At 44.7% G+C, this 20,489-nt stretch overlaps 1 protein-coding gene across 1 annotated transcript; it reads right to left on the bottom strand.

The window, feature by feature from the left end:
* Nucleotides 1-447: 447 nt before the first annotated feature.
* Nucleotides 448-19,450, bottom strand: LOC137635335 (AN1-type zinc finger protein 2A-like). Its single transcript, XM_068367806.1, has 6 exons — nt 19,217-19,450; nt 16,739-16,781; nt 16,171-16,345; nt 15,684-15,835; nt 13,798-13,966; nt 448-1,461 (listed from the first exon to the last, which is right to left on the bottom strand). Exons 1-6 carry the CDS (start codon nt 19,269-19,271, stop codon nt 1,267-1,269), a joined length of 789 nt encoding a protein of 262 aa, XP_068223907.1. The 5' UTR covers nt 19,272-19,450; the 3' UTR covers nt 448-1,266.
* Nucleotides 19,451-20,489: the final 1,039 nt, after the last annotated feature.

Raw genomic sequence — 20,489 nt, forward strand, 5'->3', positions numbered from 1 at the left:
AACCTCCTTCCAACTTTGTTGGCGGAGGTAATATGTAATACAGTATAATGTTACTAATAACATTAACCCTTTTACCCCCAAAGGACGTACTGGTACGTTTCACAAAACTCATCCCTTTACCCCCGTGGACGTACCGCTACGTCCTTGCAAAAAAATGGTATCTAAAATATTTTTTGCATATTTTTTGATAATTTTTTGAGAAAATTCAGGCATTTTCCAAGAGAATGAGACCAACTTGACCTCTCTATGACAAAAATTAAGGCTGTTAGAGCAATTTTTAAAAAATATACTGCAAAATGTGCTTGAAAAGAAATAACCCCTGAGGGTTAAGGGTTGGAAATTTCCAAATACCCTGGGGGTAAAAGGGATAACAATCTCATGCAATACAGAAAATGAACGTTACACACACTTCTCGACACCTTTGAAATTAAAACTAAGGAAAACCACTTTCATCATTACTACCTTTTATTAAGGATTAATTAAAAAAAAATAATTATAAAGGCTGTGAACCTGACTCTACAACCTATACATTATGGGAAGAAGACAAAATCTTACTTCCTCTATTCAAAAACATCGAAATGACAAACTTATACTCTCGGCAGTGCAAAGTCAAGAAGGTTCGGCTCCTTCTACTTATTAAGGAAGAGCTTAACTGTTACAAGGAACTAAATACTTATATGAAACCTTATAGAATGTATACAGTCAATAGGGATTTTCCATGCCCAAAACTATCGCAGTTTTTGCTCAAGAACAGTAAAAATTACTCCAGTAACAATAATGAACAATCACTAAGTACACAATAACAGCACAATTTATTCACAATTAGTTTAGTCAATCAAATATATAATACCAAGTTGTAATATAAGGATGATTTCTAAAGAATTGAAGAAAATAAAACTCCTTGACACTTAACTAGTGAAATAAGGTGCTAAGTATTAGGACACATCAGTTGTGGAATTAATGCTAGAAGTGCCCCATAAAATTCATTCAATGTTTTCCTTTAAAACATTGATCTTCTGAATAAAACTTCCGAGACCTGAGAAAATCTGCAGTGTGTTATGAAAATAGAAATGTATTCATAAACTATAGTACGTAATGTTTATATATTAAAATCTTGTCCTTTTTAGGTGCAAAAATAGTTATACCATATATGAATATATAGATATATATAATGACGACCCCATAAAATGTACTAGATACAAAAATGCAGTTAGATGCAAATGGTACATTCATCGTTGAAGCCAGCGACTATGAGCCTCGCAACCGCTAGCAAATGTTACAGCTATTTCGACCGGCATTGTTCTGCCCCTGACGTTGTTCGAGACTAGCAGCAATGGCTTGAGCCAGAAGTTCGTCCTCGTTATCGCCGCCAGAAGGCTGAGACTGCTGGCCCTGACTAGAGGACCCGCTGGCGTCCTGCATTGATGCTGCCAAAGCGCGGGCCATGGCCTCGTCTTCAGACTGAAAGGGAAATGAACAAATCTCAAAATAGGCAAAATGAATACGATAAATACATAAAAATACATCTTTCAAGAAGAAATGATGTAAATACAGTACAAATCTAGCTTAACCTGATTGAAAAACTGGTTCTACTTTCCTGAAACACTTTCAACTTGAAAAGATATCCCAAGTTATACATCTTGTTTAATCTTTACACAGCAAGTCCTTAACATAAAATAATATAAAAAGTGAATGATGTTAGGGTATCAAGTAAAACAATCCAAGACTTCTTATAAATTGCTTTGTGAGCGAAGACAAAATATTATAAGGAACTCTTAAAATATTTAAAACAAAAAATACTTTTCATGAACACACACAGTACATACATATACCAAAGGCACTTCCCCCAATTTTGGGGGGTAGCCGACATCAACAAGAACAAAAACAAAAAAGGGGACCTCTACTCTCTACGTTCCTCCAGCCTAACCAGGGACTCAGCCGAGTTCAGCTGGTACTGCTAGGGTGCCACAGCCCAACCTCCCACATTTCCACCACAGATGAAGCTTCATACTGCTGAGTCCCCTACTGCTGCTACCTCCGCGGTCATCTAAGGCACCGGAGGAAGCAGCAGGGCCTACCGGAACTGCGTCACAATCGCTCGCCATTCATTCCTATTTCTAGCACGCTCTCTTGCCTCTCTCACATCTATCCTCCTATCACCCAGAGCTTTCTTCACACCATCCATCCACCCAAACCTTGGCCTTCCTCTTGTACTTCTCCCATCAACTCTTGCATTCATCACCTTCTTTAGCAGACAGCCATTTTCCATTCTCTCAACATGGCCAAACCACCTCAACACATTCATATCCACTCTAGCCGCTAACTCATTTCTTACACCCGTTCTCTCCCTCACCACTTCGTTCCTAACCCTATCAACTCGAGATACACCAGCCATACTCCTTAGACACTTCATCTCAAACACATTCAATTTCTGTCTCTCCATCACTTTCATTCCCCACAACTCCGATCCATACATCACAGTTGGTACAATCACTTTCTCATATAGAACTCTCTTTACATTCATGCCCAACCCTCTATTTTTTACTACTCCCTTAACTGCCCCCAACACTTTGCAACCTTCATTGACTCTCTGACGTACATCTGCTTCCACTCCACCATTTGCTGCAACAACAGACCCCAAGTACTTAAACTGATCCACCTCCTCAAGTAACTCTCCATTCAACATGACATTCAACCTTGCACCACCTTCACTTCTCGTACATCTCATAACCTTACTCTTACCCACATTAACTCTCAACTTCCTTCTCTCACACACCCTTCCAAATTCTGTCACTAGTCGGTCAAGCTTCTCTTCTGTGTCTGCTACCAGTACCGTATCATCCGCAAACAACAACTGATTTACCTCCCATTCATGATCATTCTCGCCTACCAGTTTTAATCCTCGTCCAAGCACTCGAGCATTCACCTCTCTCACCACTCCATCAACATACAAGTTAAACAACCACGGCGACATCAAACATCCCTGTCTCAGCCCCACTCTCACCGGAAACCAATCGCTCACTTCATTTCCTATTCTAACACATGCTTTACTACCTTTGTAGAAACTTTTCACTGCTTGCAACAACCTTCCACCAACTCCATATAACCTCATCACATTCCACATTGCTTCCCTATCAACTCTATCATATGCTTTCTCCAGATCCATAAACGCAACATACACCTCCTTACCTTTTGCTAAATATTTCTCGCATATCTGCCTAACTGTAAAAATCTGATTCATACAACCCCTACCTCTTCTAAAACCACCCTGTACTTCCAAGATTGCATTTTCTGTTTTATCCTTAATCCTATTAATCAGTACTCTACCATACACTTTTCCAACTACACTCAACAAACTAATACCTCTTGAATTACAACACTCATGCACATCTCCCTTACCCTTATATAGTGGTACAATACATGCACAGACCCAATCTACTGGTACCATTGACAACACAAAACACACATTAAACAATCTCACCAACCATTCAAGAACAGTCACACCCCCTTCCTTCAACATCTCAGCTTTCACACCATCCATACCAGATGATTTTCCTACTCTCGTTTCATCTAGTGCTCTCCTCACTTCCTCTATTGTAATATCTCTCTCATTCTCATCTCCCATCACTGGCACCTCAACACCTGGAACAGCAATTATATCTGCCTCCCTATCATCCTTAACATTCAGCAAACTTTCAAAATATTCCGCCCACCTTTTCCTTGCCTCCTCTCCTTTTAACAACCTTCCATTTCCATCTTTCACTGTCTCTTCAATTCTTGCACCGGCCTTCCTTACTCTCTTCACTTCTTTCCAAAACTTCTTCTTATTCTCTTCATATGACTGACCCAGTCCCTGACCCCACCTCAGGTCAGCTGCCCTCTTTGCCTCACGTACCTTGCGCTTTACTTCCACCTTTTTCTCTCTATATTTTACATACTTCTCTATACTATTACTCTGCAGCCATTCTTCAAAAGCCCTCTTTTTCTCTTCCACTTTTACCTTCACTCCTTCATTCCACCATTCACTGCCCTTCCTCATGCTGCCTCCTACGACCTTCTTGCCACATACATCACTTGCAATCCCAACAAAATTTTCTTTTGCTAACTTCCACTCCTCCTCTAAATTACCAGTTTCTCTTACTCTCACCTCGTCATATGCCATTTTCAACCTTTCCTGATATTTACTTTTTACCCCCGGTTTTATTAGCTCTTCAACCCTCACTAGCTCCCTTTTACATCCACCTACTCTATTCCCCCACTCTTTTGCTACAACTAATTTTCCTTCCACCAAAAAATGATCAGACATACCGTTAGCCATACCCCTAAACACGTGCACGTCTTTCAATCTTCCAAACATTCTTTTCGTTATCAACACATAATCCATTAATGCCCTTTCTACTACTCTTCCATTTGCCACTCTTACCCATGTATACTTATTTTTATCTTTCTTTTTAAAAAAGCTAGCACTTATTACCATCTCTTGTTCAACACACATATCTACCAGTCTCTCACACACAGTACTTAGAAAAATAAATGATAATGACACAATATCTTAATATATGATATAAGGGAGGTTGAGACAGGAAGTGTAACTTAAAGAACCCAAGTTTGGATAGTTAAGAAAAATACAAATATCTTCCGAACACTCGAGCCTCAAGAGGTGCAAAGTGTTGACTCCAATATGGCTCCCATCAACCTGAGAAAATATTCTCAGGTAATAAGCTAGGTTTCTGTTTTTACACAGACGGTCACGGATAGACTTCATCTTTACTAGACACACACACTGATATGTACAACAGAAGCTAGAATAGGCTCAAGGGGTAAAATACCCGAGGGGGAAAGAAGGGAACTAGTCAATTTCTTTGGCCTCGAGGAAGACCCTGAAGGTGAAGAGTCACGCTTTACCTTCTTCCATCTCTTGCCGAATTGTATCCACAGCAGCGACACTCATTAATTACCCTCCTTATAGGGGGGATACTGTGAGCAGTCATGCCCCTGGCAAGGACACAAGGAATGGGGGTTAATGTTAAACTGCTCCTGAAGGTGCCATACTTTCAGGCAGCAACTCCAGGGCAGGACCGCATTGCCGTACATTGTTTATCGATTCCGCGAACAGAAAATACACTCTGGGGTGATAAAAATAAAATAGATTAAAGCAGCCAAGTTTGGGAGACCAAGAGTACGTTACAGTGGCCTGGTGGTAGCGTCCTTGCCTGGGGATTGCCAGACTGGGGTTCGAGTCCCGCACAAACTCGTTAGTTCCTCTGGTCTCTGCGCCCTCACCTCCTTGCGAGCTAAGGACGTGGGGTTTGGGGGATCCTATAGGTCTATCTGCTGAGTCATCAGCAGCCATTGCCTGGCCCTCCTTGGTCCTAGCTTGGGTGGAAAGGGGGCTTGGGCGCTGATCATATGTAATATGGTCAGTCTCTAGGGCATTGTCCTGCTAGCTAGGGCAATGTCACTGTCCCTTGCCTCTGCCATTCATGAGCGGCCTTTAAACTTTTAATGCTTGGCAGCTGAAGTTAGCAAGCGAGTTTCTCTTGTTGAAATTATTCTCCTATGAAAGGACGAGGCTTTGTATCCGTGTAAGAACAAATTACAGTACAGATATTTGTGATCTATGGAACTGGGATATATAGCCTGGCCCCGGAGTTCACATGTGTAATTCAGCACTAATGTGCAAATGGGATTAACCCACAAAGACAGTTCAATGAGTAACAAGAGAAGCACTCAGTAGAGGGCATGCCTTCGCCTTGCCAAACAGTCTCACTTTGCTCTTAAATCCACTGCGCACTTGTCATTGATGTGTTTCCATCAAAATCTAATGGATTTTACCTTGGGGCATACGCCACATGTCCTCCATGTTTCATTGAAACTGGTCCAGTAGTTTTTGTGTGATGTTCACAAACAAAAAATTAACACTGCGATTATTTTCAAAGTACTGCTGCGTTACGTGTACTTTGATGTACTTTATACATAATATTACATTTATCCTGGACAACCAAGTTTAGTCAAAATCGGCACAGTAGCTTTTGTGTTAAGTTACAAACAACCATATAAATAAATAAACTAATTATCCAAAATATGACAAATTCGAAGATAATTTGTATTTTTCCTAACCATACAAACCTTAGCTATTTACAAAGGGTTTACTTTTAGCGCAGCTGAAATGACGAGCCAATAGTTTTTAACGAGGGTTAATTACCCCCGCGCTAGTTAGCGGGGGGGTGGGGAAGGGTAGCTTGCTACCCCTCCCCCCTCCACACACCGGTGACTTGCTTCACTTCACTTAGAGGTAGGACTTGACTTGGGGGTCAGGGATGGCGGGCACATATGTGTAAATAGCTAAGGTTTGTATGGTTAGGAAAAATACAAATTATCTTCGAATTTGTCATTTGTTCCGTAACCGAAATACAAACCACGCTATTTACAAAGGGTGACTTACCCCTTAGGAAGGGTGGAAAGTCCCCAGCCTTACTGACTTCGGCTTGCCCGGGGGCTCGATCCCTTAGTGAGCAGCACTAGAGAGAGGGAGCCCCTGTACCTCACAGGTTCCTAGCATCGCTAGGAACGAGTGGCCTACATAAGTAGTGTGAGGAGGAGAGTGTGACTCGTCCTATGAAGTTGACCTTGAGACCTTCAGATAGGAATTCTAGGATAGGACGTTCCCCATACCACCTCGTCAGGGTATGGGAGACGCAACAGTATTAAGCTTAATACTAGGAGCACAAAGAAGCATGGGTTACCTGCAGAGGTCGAGGTCAGCTATGCGAGGACCAGGATGCTGCTTCCCCAAGAGAGGGGAGAATGAAGAAAGAAGTAAGGGTCAGACATACTCTTTCATTCACACAGACTAAGACCGGGTAACAACGCCCTCAACCTACTGCTACTTGTCCAAAAAGGAGCCTGAGGTTAGACCAGCTGTTGTGCAGCCACCACAGGGCCGATAGAGAACGTATCGAGGCTCCTGTGGGTCACGTCTTGCAGGTAGTGGGCTGTGAAGGTCGTTTGACGCTTCCAGACCCCCGCTTGAAGTACCTGCGTCAAAGAGAAGTTTCTCTTGAAGGCCAGGGATGTAGCAATACCCCTGACATCGTGGGCCCGAGGGCGACGTGACGGAGGAGGGTCAGGATTCAGGGCATGGTGGATAACCCTTCGAATCCAAGCAGAGATGGTGTTCCTTGTGACCCTCCTCTTTGTCCTGCCTGTGCTCACAAACAAAGCTCGCACATGAGGACGGACTGCAGCCGTTCTCTTCAAGTAGTACCTCAGACACCTCACTGGGCATAGTAGCAGCTGGTCTGGGTCGTTTGTTACAGAACGGAGACTCGCGATCCTGAAAGAGTCGAACCAAGGATCCGGCACTCCAGGATTCTGAGTCTTGGCCACAAACTCAGGGACGAACCTGAACGTTACCTCCCCCCATCCCCTTGAATGGGCGATGTCGTACGAGAGACCATGAAGTTCAATAACTCGCTTGGCCGAGGCCAAGGCGAGTAGGAAAGCCGTCTTCCAAGACAGGTGGCGATCGGAGGCCTGGCGTAATGGCTCGAAGGGAGGTCTCTTGAGAGACCTGAGAACTCGAACCACGTTCCAAGGAGGGGGTCTCACTTCCGACTGGGGGCAGGTAAGCTCATAGCTACGTAAGAGTAAAGAGAGTTCTAGCGATGAAGAAATATCCACGCCCTTCAATCTGAAGGCCAAGCTTAAGGCTGAGCGATAGCCTTTCACTGCCGAGACAGAAAGGCGCATTTCTTCTCGCAGATACACAAGGAAGTCCGCTATTGCTGGAATAGTGGCATCGAGTGGAGAGATACCCCTTCCACGACACCAACCACAAAAGACTCTCCACTTCGCTTGGTAGACTCCCTCAGAGGACCTTCGCAGGATAGTCTCCAGGCGTGAAGCCGAAGCGAGGCTACGGCCCTGTGAGGGACACCGGAGTGGGGTTGTCTGAGAAGCTCGTGTCGTGGAGGAAGCTCCCTTGGGAGTTCCGTCAGGAGTTGCAGAAGGTCCGGAAACCATTCCGCGTGATGCCATAGCGGAGCTACTAGAGTCATGGAACAGTTGACCGATAGTCTGGTCCTGTTGAGCACCCTTCTCATCAGACAGAATGGTGGGAAGGCATACACGTCGATGTTGTCCCACCGTTGCTGGAAAGCATCTTGCCAGAGTGCCTTGGGGTCCGGGACTGGTGAGCAGTACAGGGGCAGCTTGAAGTTCAAGGCTGTCGCGAACAAGTCCACCGTCGGGGAACCCCACAAAGTCAGGACTTTGTTGGCTATCTGAGGATCCAAAGACCACTCGGTACTCACTATCTGCGAAGCCCTGCTCAGACTGTCGGCGAGCACATTCCTCTTGCCAGGAATGAAGCGAGCTGATAGTGTTATCGAGTGGGTTTCGGTCCACCTCAGAGTCTCTACTGCAAGATAGGATAGCTGTTGCGAAAAAGTGCCTCCCTGCTTGTTGATATAAGCCACTACCGTGGTGTTGTCGCTCATCACCACCACGGAGTGACCCGCCAGGAACCGTTGGAACTGTTGAAGGGCCAGAAAGACGGCCTTCAATTCTAGCAGGTTGATGTGTAGGCACTTTTCTGATTCTGACCAAAGGCCTGAGGCCCTCTGGTTCAGAACGTGCGCCCGAAAACAGAGTCAATTCCGGGGGAAGGACGAGAAGACTCACTCCCTTTCGCAGGTTCTCGTCGGCCAGCCACCACCGCAAGTCCGTCTGTTCCAGAGACCCCATTGGGATCAGAGTGTCCGGGGAATCGGATCCTTGATTCCACCGGGACTTGAGCCGCCATTGAAGGGATCTCATCCTGAGGCGGCTGTTTGGAACCAGACGGGCCAGGGAGGATAGGTGGCCCAAGAGACGCAACCACGATTGGGCGGGGAGTTCTTTTCGCCTGAGGAAAGGTTCCGCCACCCTCCTCAGCCTTGCTATCCGGTCGTCTGATGGAAAGGCTTTGTGGAGATTGGTGTCTATTAGCATGCCTAGATAAACCAGTCGTTGGGACGGCTGCAGAGAGGACTTCTCGAGGTTTACCACGATCCCCAGATCCTGGCAAAGATCTAGAAGCCTGTCTCGGTGTCGAAGAAGGGTCGACTCCGAGTCTGCTAGGATCAGCCAATCGTCTAGGTAACGAAGGAGACGAATGCCGTTCCTGTGCGCCCAAGTCGAAATCAGGGTGAACACTCTGGTGAACACCTGAGGAGCTGTGGAGAGACCGAAACACAGCACCTTGAACTGGTAGATCTTGTTGTCTAGGCAGAATCTCAGGTACTTCCTGGAAGACGGATGGATTGGGATCTGGAAGTACGCATCCTTTAGATCCAGTGTACACATGAAGTCTTGTGGTCTCACCGCAAGTCTGACCGTGTCTGCTGTCTCCATGCTGAACCGGGTTTGTTTGACAAACCTGTTCAGAGCCGAGAGATCGATGACGGGTCTCCAGCCTCCAGTAGCCTTCTTTACAAGAAAGAGTCGACTGAAGAAGCCTGGAGAGCCGTCCACGACCTCCTGGAGAGCACCCTTCTCGAACATGGTCTTGACTTCGGCCTGAAGGGCCAGCCCCTTTGCCGATCCCATGGCATAGGAGCTCAACGACACTGGATTCGCTGTCAGGGGAGGTTGAGATGACGTGAACGGGACGCGATAACCTTGGCCGATCACTGAGATCGTCCAAGCATCGGCCCCGAGATGTTGCCACCTGCGGACGCAACGCTGAAGGCATCCCCCCACAGGTGGACACGCAGGGGGACTGCCACCCCTAGGGCTTGCGGCCGCGGCCGCCACTCCTAGAAGTCTTGCCTCCCCTGGAGGACTTACCACCCCTCTTGACCTTGGCTGGAAAGGGCTGGGGCTTAGACACCACTTTCTTAGCTGCCGGTGCCTGTTTTGGAGCCTTACGAGGCTGTTGCTGCTGTTGTGGCGGAGCTGGAGGCTTATAGGGCCGAGTTGTAAGGGCCCTGTGGAGGAGGGAGTCCGTGCTGGATTTCCTCCACCTCTCAGCCGTTCGCTCCAAGTCTTGAGGCTCAAACAGGCTCTCCCCCAGGAGGGAGGCATGTCGGAGCCTACACACATCTACGGCGGGGACCTTCGGATGGAATCTCTCGGACACAGCATCGCGACGCTTCAACACCGAGTTGGCCCACAGAGTGGTAACCTGGTGCGCCAAGAACTCGATGGAGCGGGTGCCCGAGAGCAAGAAGGTCTCTAGGGCCTTCCTATTGGTCTCCTTGGACAAGTCCTCAGATCGCAATAGGATGCCCAGAGATCCTAACCAGAAGTCCAGCCACGAAGTGGCCTGCATGGCACACTTAGCGACCTTCTCGTGGTTAAGGATCTCTGCCGCCGAGAAAGACACCTGCCGGGCAGAGAGTTTCTCCAAGGGAACTCCCTTCTCCAGCTCCTCCACAGAGTGATGGAGAGGAAGGGCGAGGTTGTGCTCACCCAGGATCTCGAAATACCTCCTCTGCTGAAGGCGAGGAGGAGGGATGAGTTTGTTCCCGGCAGTGGAACGACTGGAGGAGGCAAGAAGTGCGAGCTGAGCATTGGCCCTAGCTCTGGCACTCTTCAGCCCCCGAGACCAGGGCAGAGCTGCACTGGTCTTAGGGGCCTTCCGAACGTCGAACACTTCATCCAGAATCGTGTCTTTGCCTTCACGGGGGGGGATGACTGGATCCGTAAGACTGTTAAGTTGCCTTATCAGGCTTAGGACCTGCCAGAAGGCATGTTCGGACTCTTGCTGTTCTCCTCCCTGCGGGCTGGCAGCTAAGTCTCCTGCCCCAGGAATCTCTTCCTGGGGTGATACGTGGACATTCCCCTGGGTAGTCGTGGGTTCCTGTCGAATCCTTGCAGAGGATTTAGGGATGGTCTTGGAATCCTTGGGCTCCCTCCTAGGAGGGATACAGGATCCCAACAACGAGGTTCGAGGGGCCCCTTCCTCACGAGACGATTCTCCTGCCTGAAGCGAAGCCTCCCCCCCTGGTGCCGAGGGGAAGACTACCGGTCCACTGGACTCACCTGAGGACGGAAAGGCCTCGTCCACGGGAGAAGGAGAGAGTACTCGTGCAGGAGAGGGGACCCTCGAGACCGACCTCTTGGGAACCAACTTCGCCCTGGAGGAAGTCACCACGAAGTCCACTCCTCTCTTTCTCTTCAGCGTAGGAGAGACAGCCGCTGGTTTGTTACCCTGGCCGGCGAGTGCTGGTTTCAAAACCCTCACTAACGCCCGTGCCAGCGGACCAAACCAAGTCTGCTGCTCAAAGGACACAGAGTCCGAAATCCTCGCTAAGGTGAAAGGGATCGGGCGATCCTTTGGAGTGGACACAACGGTACCTGCCTGAAAAGAAGGTGGGGAAGAATGCTGTAATGACCTGTCCTCGTCCTGCAATACCAACCTGTGCTTGGATGGAGGTGATCCCGAGTGCCGTCTAGGAGCACGCGTCCCTGCTGCTACCACCGGCTGTGGAATTCGCCGCGAACTATGGTCGCGCGAGGGTTGATCAGCATCCGCAGGAAGGCGATCGTTCAGGGTGTTGCGATGAGGAGCAGCATGCGTAAGCGGGCGATCGTGCAGGGTTGTGCGATGGCGAGCAGCATGCGCAGGTGAATGATCGCGAGAAAGGGTGCGATGGTGATCAGCATCCGCAGGAAGGCGATCGTTCAGGGTGTTGCGATGAGGAGTAGCATGCGTAAGCGGGCGATCATGCAGGTTCGTGCGATGGCGGGCAGCATGTGAAGGTGATCGCTGGCGAACTGGTGATCGCTGGCGAGCTGGTGATCGCTGGCGAGCTGGTGATCGCTGGCGAGCTGGTGATCGCTGGCGAGCAGAAGGTCGACGCGTGTCCTGTGAGAGGATAGGTTCACGAGCAGGAACGGGAAGATCGCTGGCGCGTTGGCGAACATGTGTTTCTGACACACGCGCAGCACGATGTTGCGTAGCCACAGGACTAGGTGGATGGTGAGCAGGGAGTTCAGCAGGAACTAAAGGGTGGTCAGAGACCGCAGGGCGATGGTCCTCAAATGAGCGCTGACGCTCGGAAGAGAGCTGACGAGCAGGAGAGCGCTGGCGAGGGGGGCGAACCTCAGGAGAGAGCCGACGAGCAGGTGAGCGTCGGCGAGCAGGAGATCGTCGACGAGCAGGAGATCGCTGGCGAGCAGGAGATCGCTGGCGAGCAGGAGAGCGCTTGTGCGCTGGCCCTGCTCGCGTAAGGGAAGAATCCCTTAGCCCCGAAGGGACCGTTGCCCGTCGGGTGACGAGTTCTCCAGAAGGCGAAGATCCGGCAGGAGATGGTGAGCGGTAGCGGTCTGCAGAGAGGTTCATCGGTTGAGGCTGACGAGGAGAGTCCCCCCCGGAGGACGAAGACCCAAAAAGGCGCCTCTTAGTCCCCCTGTAAGGGGAAGGGAGGCCCTTGTGGCGTAGAGGGCGGTGAGCCTTACGGCGGAGGCGGCCTCGGGGGAGATCGTCGGGACCATCGGTCCTCCGAAGGGGAGTCTCCTTCAAAACACTTCTCTCAGAAGGAAGCTGGGCAGCAGTCGAGACCGAAGGACTCACTTCCCCCTTCGAAGGATGCACGGAAGGAGGAGGAGAGCCTAGAGCACCATCACCAGCAACAGCACCTGCGTCGGAAGGCCCAGCCACGTCGGAGGCCTCTGTCACCACGACGTCGACAATAGACAGAGGGTCTACCTCCGCTACCACCGGCGACTGTTTAACAGCGGCCCCCAACGAGACAAGGTCAATAAGAGCGACCCTGGAGGGCAAGCCCTTAAGCCCCAGGGACGACCAAATCTGTAACAGATCATCACTGGATAAAGTATTATTATCAATAACCTCCCCCGGAGGAGGAGGGGGAACCACCTCGCTATGGGAGGCGACGCCCTCTCCCCCCACCGAAGGTAGGGAAACAGAACAAGGGCCTGCGCTCCCACTCGGACGACTCTCCTTAGGAGGCGGACGAGGGGGAGCTTCGGAGGAGGTTTGGGCGGCGGAAGAAGAGTCCCGAGAACCTTCCTCCTTCAAGGCTAACCCCGGAGGAGAACGGTCTCTCTTGGACTTCTTCTTACGCCGACGGCCAAACCTCTCCCACTGGGAGGCAGACCACTCCCTGCACTCACGGCACATGTTATCCTGGTCGCACCGTCGGCCCCGACATTGAGGGCAGAGGGTGTGAGGATCCGTAATCACGTCCGACATGAAAGTCCCACAAGGACGGCCGGCAACTCCAGGGCATGTACGCATATTAAATAAAAGAAAATAACTGAAGGTCAACTTCCAACCAATCACACAAGCTGAAAAGAAAAAGAAGAAAATTAAAGGCTGTCACGAAGGCGATGAACAGACACGTCTGATCACCGCCGAGCCAAAAGTGAAGTGAAGCAAGTCACCGGTGTGTGGAGGGGGGAGGGGTAGCAAGCTACCCTTCCCCACCCCCCGCTAACTAGCGCGGGGGTAATTAACCCTCGTTAAAAACTATTGGCTCGTCATTTCAGCTGCGCTAAAAGTAAACCCTTTGTAAATAGCGTGGTTTGTATTTCGGTTACGGAACAAGTTACAGTTTCATCCTTGGGTCATACCCAACATGACTACCAAGTTTGGTCGAAATTGGTGCAGTAGTCTCAGTGTAAAGTTGCTCACTAACATGGCGAAGGTAATGATCAAAAGAGGTCGGACTGCGAGATAGAAGAAATCCTTGAGGGAGGTAAGGTAGAAGATTAAAAAGAAGGCGGACAGTAATGACACAACATACAGACGTCACTCTACGGAAAAAACCTTAAGAGTGTACTCACCAAACCACCTTGAATAGAAGAGATGCTGGCACCCCTGGAAGGTGGCGTGTGGCCCGTAGGTCTCGGGCCACCTGGGGCCGGCGTCAGGTACTTCAAGATGCCATTACTACTGGAGCTCGTTTGTTTATTGTTCTTACTCTTGTCTGCCACCCTGGTGGCTGCGGCTGCCCTGCAAGGGAATATCTAGGTAAGCATTTGGTTTTAATCTAAGTAGAGTGTACAAGGGATTATCATAAGAAAAGATTGGAAATATTAGTGAAAAAGACTAACAACTAAACGGAAAGTGACATTAGCCAAGTCGATATTATCTGGTAACTTGATTTATTTTTAACTGTAGCATTTATATTAGCTTTATTCTGTAGAAATAAGTCCTCCCCGTATTACAGGTTTAAGTATTTTACTAAGCCATAATCAGCAGAAGACAAGGATGTACCAAAACAAAATGTGATTATACAAACATGTGATAAGGAAATCTTAAATCCTGTCTAATATTTTTTTCTTTCCACCATTTATCAAATCGTTGTTTAGCAAAGACCGCAAGAGATTTATTTGACGGCTGTTTACTTTGTTCGGACGTTACTAAATTAAAACAAATTCCTTTGTAAATCATTCTTAAAAAAATTACTTTTCTTTATTGCTTAAATTTCTAGAGCACTAAGTGCATTACTCTATGCTCAATTTCTTTTTATGAGGCACATTTGCACCGACTCGCAGAAATGCCTTTTTAGCACGGAAAAGTTTCCTACTAGCTGATTAGTTAGAATGATTTTGTCCAACCAGTCAGCTAGTAGGAGACTTTTTCGAGCAAGAAGGGCAGACTTGCGCGTTGGTGCACATGTGCCTTATTAAAAAATACCGAGTATAATAAGTCCTGTACGAACCTCGTGTGGCTAGCTCATGTAGCTCTGGCATGAAAGCAAAAGGATTTAAGAAGCAGGAAAAAGGGAAAATGAGTTGGGGAAACAGGAAAATGAGTTGAAAAAAGGGAAATGAGTTGGAAAAGGGAAAATGAGTTGGAAAAAGTGGAAAATTAGTTGGGAAAAGGGAAAATGAGTTGGGAAAAGGGAAAATTAGTTGGGAAAAGGGAAAATGAGTTGGGAAAAGGGAAAATGAGTTGGGAAAAGGGAAAATTAGTTGGGAAAAGGGAAAATGAGTTGGGAAAAGGGAAAATGAGTTGGGAAAAAGGGAAAATGAGTTGGGAAAAAGGGAAAATGAGTTGGGGAAAAGGGAAAATGAGTTGGGAAAAATGGAAAATGCATAGGGAATAAGGGGAGAATGAGTTGGAAAAAGGGAAAATGAGTTGGAAAAAGGGAAAATAAGTTGGGAAAAAGGGAAAATAAGTTGGGAAAAAGGGGAAAATTAGTTGGAAAAAGGGGAAAATGAGTTGGAAAAAGGGGAAAATGAGTTGGAAAAAGGGAAAATGAGTTGGGAAAATGGAAAAATTAGTTGGGAAGAAGGGAAAAGTGAGTTGGGAAAAAAGGGAAAAATGAGTTGGGAAAAAGGGAAAAATTAGTTAGAAAAAAGGGGAAAATTAGTTGGGAAAAGGGAAAACGAGTTGGGAAAAAGGGAATATGAGTTGGGAAAAAGGGGAAAATGAGTTGGGGGGAAAAAAGGATACAAGCTGGGAAAATGGTGAATCAGTTTTGAAAGACTAAAATGAGTTTGGGAAAAAGGAAAATGCATTGGGAAGTGGGAAGATGAGTTGACAAAAGGAAAATGCATTAGGAATACGAGGAGTATGGATAAAGGAAGAGTTGGTATAAAAAGGAAATTGAGCTGGAAAAGGGAAGACGAATAAGCCAATAACCTGGAGCTGGTCTGGCATCGCATGTAGCTGGGTCAAAAAGTGTCCCTGTACTAATAAGTAGTTGAAAATAAAAACTTACGCTGCACGCTCCCGAGGATTCAGCGGTCCCTTGCAGTTGTGGTCCAAAGTATGCCGGTGGCGCAGACAGAAGTCTAGGCCACAAGAGTCGCACGTTACCTTCACCATCTCTTTGCCTTTACACTTTGGGGCCGAACATTTATTCGTGTAGATCTGAAAGGAAGAGACACAATGAAGGTAAAAGGTTTTGCCTAAGGAAAATGAGATAGTCAGCTACAAATTCCTAATTGTTTAAACACGATAACCTGACAGGTCTAAAGTAATTAATTTCCATGTGTTCTTTCTGTCTTCATTGTTTTCAAAACTCATTTGACAGTTTTACTAAAATAGATCCAAAATGTGAGCTTTGTTCAGAGACTTTTCGACAGTTGGGACTTCCAACTTTTCATGAACTTTACCGAAAAATATATCAACCTTTTCTACGAGGAGAAATTAGCTTTCCCCTAATAACTAACAACATTATCAAAACCCGACCTACATAAACTAACCTTCGTTTTGGCTTTATTTTTGCAGTTATTTTCCAAGTGATCGTTGACGGCTAAATCTGGAGGCTGGCCTCTCTTGCTGGGCACTGGCTGATCACACAGGGGACATATAGGAACTTGTACATCTGCACGGTAGCTCTCCGCACAGTTGTGCGCGGTGTACGTGTGGTGGTCAACGCTGGAATGAGATTTACAATGCAGTACTTCATTTTCATCTGATGGGTTTATTATTATTATTATCATTGTTATTAATTGCTAAGCTACAACCCTAGTTGGAAAAGCTGGGGGGTATAAGCCCAGGGGCCCCAACAGGGAAAATAGCCCAGTGAGGAAAGGAAACAAGGAAACATAAAATATTTTCAGAACAGTAACATTAAAATAAAATTTCCTATATAAACTATATTTTAAACCAATATTTTCTCCAGAATGTATAACTTGAATGTACTGGTAGTATAATTTCACATAACGATATGCTATAGACGGATTATATAGCCTTCTTATACTATAATTATTACAAAATCTTATACAGGTACTTATAAAATCTAAAATTCTAAATAAAAGTAAGACTTACCAAAATTCCTTTTTACAGAGGTTACATGTGAATGGTAGGAAGTCTGAAAAAAAAAAAAAAAAAGACTATAAGAGAAACAGATACCTCTTGTAAATAAAAACCGCTCGATCCTAAATCAGTTAAAGTTCCTTCCACAATAAAAAAAAAATGAGCGAGTATCCTACCAAGTTATAGATTTATTTTACTGCAAAAAACTTCAAATGTATTGCACAGAGAAAGGCAAGGTCTTTACTCATTAACCCTTTTACCCCCAAAGGAAGTACTGGTACGTTTCACAAAAGCCATCCCTTTACCCACATGGACGTACCGGTACGTCCTTGCAAAAAAATGCTAAAAAAATTTTTTTTTCATATTTTTGATAATTTTTTGAGAAAATTCAGGCATTTTCCAAGAGAATGAGACCAACCTGACCTCTCTATGCCAAAAATTAAGGCAGTTAGAGCAATCTAAAAAAATATATACTGCAAAATGTGCTGGGAAAAAAATAACCCCCTGGGGGTTAAGGGTTGGAAATTCCCAAAGAGCCAGGGGGTAAAAGGGTTAAAGTTCCTTCAATAATAAAAAAAATGAGCGAGTATCCTACCAAGTTATAGATTTATTTCACTGCAAAAAACTTCAAATAAATTTTCACAGAGAAAGGCAAGGTCTTCATTCATTAAGGCTGCTCCAACTTAAACTAACCCAGTACATTGTTCTTTTGTCAGAAATAAAAGGATTTCTGAACGGTGCATGGGTCAAGTTTTACCGTGTTCAGATAAAAATCCGATAGGATGGAGTTCAGACACTACAATATGGCTACTTTCGCCTACCTGTGGTGAATAACCTGGTTAATACAGAAATCAGTTTCACAGTCCCATTCCCAAGTTGAATTTTTATGTTTTAGTCCAATTTTGATGTCAAAGTATAAGAAAATACCAAAAGAACAGTTTGTGTACAGGAATAAAATCCATTACCAGTTCATTGTAAAACAGTGGAATATTAATTAGGACATTAGAACTTACATAATTGAATAGATCTTTGCATATACACTATTTTGAGTCCCATATACTACTGGTGGAAACCTTTACTAACAAAGTTACAGATTTTAATAAAAAAAAAAAAATGTCGTTTTGCTCCTTTTGTTATCTCAGCACAGGCCACATTAGCCTCTTCCACTCGGAAGTTAAGAAAAACACTAATGGATGGTTCGTCTGTCGTAGGTTATTTGTTCGAAAAAGTTTTATACTGTAATCTAATCTCAACATTACTGTAATTGTTTTCAACATTGGAATACAGTATACACTATAATTACAGCTCTTATTTATTTCGTTAATAAAGAAAAGTTAGGGTAGAAACGTGTGTTCGATATATTTACTTTGATAATGAGAAATGTTAGTCAAATCCATGTTCGAACAGAGGCTGGAGCGCGAAGCTACAACGCGCACCTTCGTTAAACGTGCATAACTGAAGTAACAGATAAATCAGATGAAATAATACTAAAATACTATCCCTAAGGACTGACACGCGTAGCGAAACATGTTTTGCTAGCCATAACAGAGGAACAGTGAGATAATGTTGAATCGCTACGGAAGAGGGCAAGGGCAGAACAAATACCAATAAATCATAAGCTCAATTAAATAAGGAGGTATTTGTAGTACGATTGACACTGCCACTAATGACTCCAATGAAAATAGAAGGGGAAAATCCCGTTTTCTATGTGTTCTGAAGTCCCGGCAAAAAAAAACTCCAGTGTTTCATTACCGTTACTCAATTTTGATTACGGTAACTGATTTTTAACTACGATGACTGGTTTTTTATGATCCTAACTGGCGGAAACAACAAAGTTTGTAAAAGTTCATTAAAAAATCAGTACAATTAGACTAGGACACTACATTTAAAGGTGTTTTGAATGTTAGGTTTTATCATGCTTAAGGACGGAACAAGTTTTTCTACTAATAAACAGGTGTTCCTTATAGGAAATCTCCCATTTTCTTCGTAAATGACGCTCATTTTCATGGCAGATAAAAACTTAGTGAAATATATATATACACACACACATATATATATATATATATATATATATATATATATCTGCCAATAATGGTGGATGTAACTATAACTTTACCGAATGTTACTGATAACGATACTTACCGTAAAGCCATAACCTTTCCGTTATGGTAGTCGACTCACCATAAATAAAAAACTATGGACTTCCCCCAGAAATAATGATAAAAAAAACATTCAAATCACTACAATATACATAAAAAATGTCTTAAATCCTACAAACAGTATATTGCACCATTTTATAATTTTACGAAAATTTGAGCATAGGCAATTTGGGTTAGGTTAGGGATAGCGATATTAACGTGGTCATGAGTTCTCTAATTAGCAGATTAGGATGATTTTAATGAGTAAAGGATGAATTTGATGAGTAAAGGATGAGTTTGATGAATAAAGGCTGGATTTAATGCGTAAAATAATCTTAAAACTTCGACTTACCCAATTGAAAACAAGTAGGTTCAGCGCAATGTTTTCCTAAGTGTGGTAGTTCCATTTCGAGTAGGAAAAACCTTTAAATTAACAGGAAAAACCTTTAAATAGGCAGGAGAAACCTTTAAATAAGTTATCACAACCAAATAGGAACGAATATCACGTTAAATAAACCAGGAAATAAGGTTCACCTCGACCTTCAATGTGTCGACTGACAAGACTCCTCGCATCAGCTGTTTATATACTGACGTCATTCAATAGTGACGTCATAGATGACGTCATATCATAGAGATATGGCATATGAACGGCCTGGTTCGTTCAACATCCGGTTCCAGGACGTTCTGGGACGTTCTATGACGCAACATGTAATATGATGATTCATTAGTTATTTTCATTAGTAGTATTATTACTTGCTAAACTACAACCCTAGTTGGAAAAGCAGGATGCTATAAGACCAGGGGCTCCAACAGGGAAAGAAGCTTAGCGAGGAAAGGAAACAAAGAAAACTAAAATATTTCAAGAACAGTAACAATATTAAAATAAATATTTCATATATATACTATAAAACTTTGACCAAATTAATAAGAAGAGAAATTTGATAGCATGGTGTGCCCGAGTGGACCCTCAAGCAAGAGAACTCTAACCCAAGTCTTTTATATAGTGGATATGAATTAAAACTATCACAAAGTTATCCCCACAGGATTATATAGGTTTATTTTCTATAGATTATTATATGGAAAAAACAATTTTCACGTTGTTACTGATTTTAGATTGATTTTTAATTGTTCATAGCTTCTCTTTGTAGGTCTACTTTAACCTATTTTTAGGGCTGCTTTTCCGGTCCCATACAGCTTGGGAACCTTACTACTCTCTACAGGACCTCCACTGTCGTTTTATCATGTTCGTTCAGAATATTCGACATTCCATATCACACATTTCACATTTACTGTTAAATGCTTTACATATGAGAGCGTAATAAAAAAGATTGAATACTTTCTTATATTTTTCAAGTGTATTGATAATGTAGATTTGACAATAAACTCGAACTATTCTGTGTGAGGTACTAAAAACTTTAAGAATGTGGACGATAATTTCAGGAACTTTATTTTTCCTGTTGGGCACATGGTTCCTGTATGTGTGATAGAACCAGAAAAAAACAGCCCTTATAGTAAAGTGAAGTAAAGATCATCTTAACTCAGTGGTACGAGCAACGAGATAAGTAAGACAAACATGCAAGAGTTGCCAATGTATGTTTTTATCACGAGTTGCAAGATGATAAACT

The sequence above is a fragment of the Palaemon carinicauda genome, unplaced genomic scaffold, assembly GCF_036898095.1.
Source record: "Palaemon carinicauda isolate YSFRI2023 unplaced genomic scaffold, ASM3689809v2 scaffold114, whole genome shotgun sequence".
Taxonomy (NCBI): domain Eukaryota; kingdom Metazoa; phylum Arthropoda; class Malacostraca; order Decapoda; family Palaemonidae; genus Palaemon; species Palaemon carinicauda.

Excerpts from the sequence above, each read along its gene's own strand:
- LOC137635335 (XM_068367806.1), bottom strand. The coding sequence starts at position 19,271 with ATGGAACTACCACACTTAGGAAAACATTGCGCTGAACCTACTTGTTTT. Across the intron at positions 16,782-19,216 it reads ACCTACTTGTTTTCAATTGG|ACTTCCTACCATTCACATGT; the intron begins GTAAGTCGAAGT and ends TTTTTTTTTCAG. Across the intron at positions 1,462-13,797 it reads CTTCTATTCAAGGTGGTTTG|TCTGAAGACGAGGCCATGGC; the intron begins GTGAGTACACTC and ends TTTCCCTTTCAG.